Source organism: Drosophila bipectinata, chromosome 4, assembly GCF_030179905.1.
Source record: "Drosophila bipectinata strain 14024-0381.07 chromosome 4, DbipHiC1v2, whole genome shotgun sequence".
Classification (NCBI taxonomy): Eukaryota; Metazoa; Arthropoda; class Insecta; order Diptera; family Drosophilidae; genus Drosophila; species Drosophila bipectinata.
Window position 1 is genome coordinate 7,295,745 of NC_091740.1, and position 4,083 is coordinate 7,299,827.

General features: G+C 54.8%; 1 protein-coding gene across 1 annotated transcript; it reads left to right on the forward strand.

Annotated features, from left to right (window-relative positions):
• The first annotated feature begins 2,527 nt into the window (after positions 1 to 2,527).
• On the forward strand, positions 2,528 to 3,016 carry LOC138926889 (uncharacterized). Its single transcript, XM_070282495.1, has one exon. The coding sequence runs from the start codon at positions 2,528 to 2,530 to the stop codon at positions 3,014 to 3,016; it is 489 nt and encodes a 162-aa protein (XP_070138596.1).
• The last annotated feature ends 1,067 nt before the right edge of the window (positions 3,017 to 4,083 follow it).

Below are 4,083 nucleotides of genomic sequence, written 5' to 3' on the forward strand. Positions count from 1 at the left end.
ATGCAAGCCTGGCTGTAGGTATAAAAAGCACAACCTAAAGGATGATGTTCAACAACGTAAATACTCCAGGTGGCAACCACTGAAGTGGAAATCCACCCGTGGGGAAACCCACGGTCGGGGCACGGATTCTGGAGGCCCCAAACAACATTCAACCCAGGACTGCCGAGGCGGTGGCTAGCTTGGCCGCCCCGGCAGTAAAAGCGACAAGCCAAAAAAATGCGGAGCAATCCTCAGCTTTTCTGAGCAGCTCCAAGATCCTGCGGTCACCCATTCTGCAGGCAACACGGAGCACAACGATGCCAACAGGCGGTGTTCCCGCGGGTGAAGATAGGGAAACCTCAAAAAGGACGAGGAAATAAACTAGTCCATCGGAACCCCAGAGATCGACTCCAGCCAAGAGGACGAGAGCGACAACCGAGCAGCTTTGCTCCAGCATGCTGGCGGAGTTAGAGGGGATTCTGGAGGACATTATCCAGCAAACTCATGAAAAACAAGTGAGGCGCATCAACCTCAAAATGAAGAGGATGTTCTGCAGGATGAAGGGACTCCAGGAAGGCCTTAGCGGGATCCTTTCCAACCCCAGCGATGCAGGGGCGACGGCGGCAGCGGCGGAGGTCGTCTGTTGGCCACAGTTGGCCACATTGCGAGCTAGTGCCGAAGCCCCACTGATAGGAGCGGATGCAGCATCCGCTGTGGCAAAAGCAGGCATAAAATCGCCAATTGCCCTAAAACACAATTGAGGCAAAACACCTCGCAGGAAGTCGACGGTGTCCGCACTCCAATGGAGCAGTAAAAGATAGGTCAGGATGCATGTGATCCAGCTCAATCTGAATCGCTGTAGAGCGGCGCAGGACCTTCTGCGACACACCGTAGGCGAGATGAACGCAGACATAGCTATTCTCAGCGAGCCGTACAGCGTCGGTCCAGGCGAGGAGTGGTCGACCAACAACCAGGGCAAGGCGGCCATCTGGATCTGCAAAAGTTTCGAGGAAGGGCCAAGGCAAGGGTGAAGGGTTCATGAGAATCCAGTGGGGAAGTACATGCGTGTATAGCTGCTACCTAGCCCCAAGGCTCTCCCTCGTTGCTTACTGCAAGGCTCTAGAGGAGCTTGCGGTAGATGCCAGAGGCAAACACCTAGTGCTAATAGCGGGTGATTTCAACGCGTGGGCACAGGAGTGTGGGAGTACCACCACGAATGCTAGGGGCAGAGCCTTGCTGGAGATCCTAGCACCCCTGGACCTGGCCCTTCTCAACGAGGGCAACCAGAAAACCTTCAATAGAGCAGGCGCCGGTTCCATTATTGACCTAACCTTCGTCAGTAGTAGGGCGGAGGGTGCATCTCGATCTCCACACTACAGCAAACGACTCGGCGGCGGCGTGCCTAAGGAGTGCCTAAGGGCTAGAAGATCCCTGCAGCGAGCTCGAGCCACTGACGCGCAGGAGCAAAGACGCCTTGAATTCAAGGCAGCGAATTCGCTGAAAACGGCCATACGGAACAGTAAGCGCGAGCTGTTCCTCAAGCTATGCGTCGAAGCGGAACACCACCCATTGGACAGGCGTATAAAATCGTATCAAAAAAGGTCAGGGCGGGGAGCTAGCCCCCCTCCGACCCGGTCGCACTGAGCGACATAATAGACGTCCTGTTCCCAAGCTGTCAAGGAGAAGGAACACGCCCGGCTATTGAGGACTTCGAAGAAGAGTCAGTGGAAGCGGTCACAGCAGAGAAATACCAGAAAAGGTTGCAGCAGTCTATAATCAATGCTTGCTGGAAGGAAGGTGTCCTTCCTGTCCTTCCCGACGATGTGGAAGAAGCAGAGGCTCCTTCTGCTAAGAAAGCCCGGTAAGCCACCCATCTGGTGGTTGCGTCTTACCGACCCATCTGCCCCCTAGACACCGTAGGCAAGGTATTGGAGAAGATCTTGGCCACGAGACTCCAGGCGGCGATAGGCCGGGAGGGCGGACTGGCAGAGGAGCAGTACGGGTTCCGGAAAGGGAGATCAACGATAGATGCCATCATGAGGGTGAAGACCCTGGCAGCAAGCGCCTTTCAAAGCACCAGATGGGAGAAGGGAACCAAACAATACTGTCTGGTTACCCTGGACGTGAAGAATGCATTCAACACAGCAAACTGGTCGCGGACTGTCGAAGCCCTGAAGGAGCTAAGGATCCTCGGGTACCTGTTGAAGATGGTGGACAGCTACCTGAGTAAGAGAATACTCCTGTACGACACGCAGAAAGGTCAGAAAGAGCGAGTGGTCTCCGCCGGAGTGCCGCAGGGCTCTGTGCTAGGCCCGCTCTTGTGGAACACGATGTATGATGGAGTCCTCCAATTACCCATGGATGAGGGTACTAACATCGTAGGATTCGCCGACGACATAGCCATAGTGATGGAATCGAGGCAGACCACCGCCTCTGCGCGCTACGGACATCCTGCGCCTTCAGGACGGTGTCGGACAACGCGGCTCTCGTGATCGCAGGTCTGATACCCATACAAGAGCTGGTCCGAGAGAGGCAGGAGCTGGCTAACATGGCTCAGGACCGCCCCTCATCGGCGTCGGTCAGGAAGAGGGAAGCGAGAGCCACTAGTTTGTCAAACTGGCAACGGCGATGTGAGGCATCATCCAAAGGACGCTGGACGTTTCGTCTCATTCCGGACGTGGGAGAGTGGACCGGAAGGAAGCATGGTCAGGTAGACTTTTACCTCACTCAGGCCCTCAGTGGGCATGGGTGCTTCCGAAACTACCTAAAGCGCTTTGGCCATAAAAGCGAGGACTTCTGCCCGTCGTGCGGCAGTGGAGTCACAGAGGACCCACTCCACATCCTCTTCGATTGCAGACGATTTGAGGAGGATCGCCTAACCCTGGAGGAGATCTTGGAAGAGGCCTTCACACCCAGCAGCATGGTGCCTCAAATGCTCCAGACACCGGTCAAATGGGAAGCCATAGCCGTATTTGTGGCCAAGATAATGACGGAGCTGAGAGACCAGGAGAGGGCGCGCAATGGGCGGGAGGAGTAGGGCGCCAGAGGTGTGCGAAGCATTGCTTCACGGCCGCACCGCACAATTTAGGTCCATGCTCCTACAGCCCAGTCGGGGAACAAAAATGTACAGTAGGCATATAAGATAGTTTTAATAAATAAACACGAATATAAAATAAAAAAACCAGTCCATTGTAATTTAAGAACCTCTGCAATGATATGAACTTTACCATCACTAAGGCAAACTCACATTTCATTTCCTCTTCGTCCATCGTCGGAGGGATCCATCCTTCGCTCGATCTTGCGCACCTCTCCTCTGGTCCTCGTAGAAATGGTGGACCACTTAGCCATCGCGAATCGATGCTCACGGCCACGGCCTTGCGCTGGCTCGTCGCGTAATCTGCCACGTTTTCGGCAGACGGAATCCATCTCCACTGGGACGCCTCCGTGAATTCCAAAATCTCTGCCACCCGGTTACCGACGAACTGTTTGTATCTCCGGTAGGTGCTGCTTATCCAGTGCAACGCAGTTTTTGAGTCCATCCATAATACGCAGTTGCTGATCGCCACACCGTGCTCCTGCTTGACGGTGTCCATCAGTCTTGTGCCCAATACTACTGTTTGTAGTTCGATATAGTCGCGGGATCGACAAAGTCCTCATTGGAGCGCATTTCGTCTTGGAGCTTATGAAATGCGCCCGCACGTCTCCGTTCTCGTAACGTCGTGCTACTCTTTTAGTCGTCTCCTCCAGGATACTCAGGGCCCGTGCGTCGCCGCCATCTGCGACTGACGGCGCCAGCTCCACTCCGCCAGCTGCGACTGGCTGTGCCGGCTTCACTCCGAGATTTTCGATTTCGAAATAGTCGCTCACCATCTTCTCCAGAAGATTATCCTGGGGCACGACTAGGAGGCACGAACTCTGGAGCGGTGAGCTCGCCTTTCCGTTCACCGCTCCATACACCACCCATCCAAGTGCGGTGGCTGCTGCAAATGGTCCTCTAGGTCCTTCTTGTTTTGAGGGGTATTCCAATGCTGGGCGGCGCATTGTTGTACGGCTTCACAGGTAGAAGCGCATTCGCTTTCACATCCTTCCGACTCAGGCTCTGCA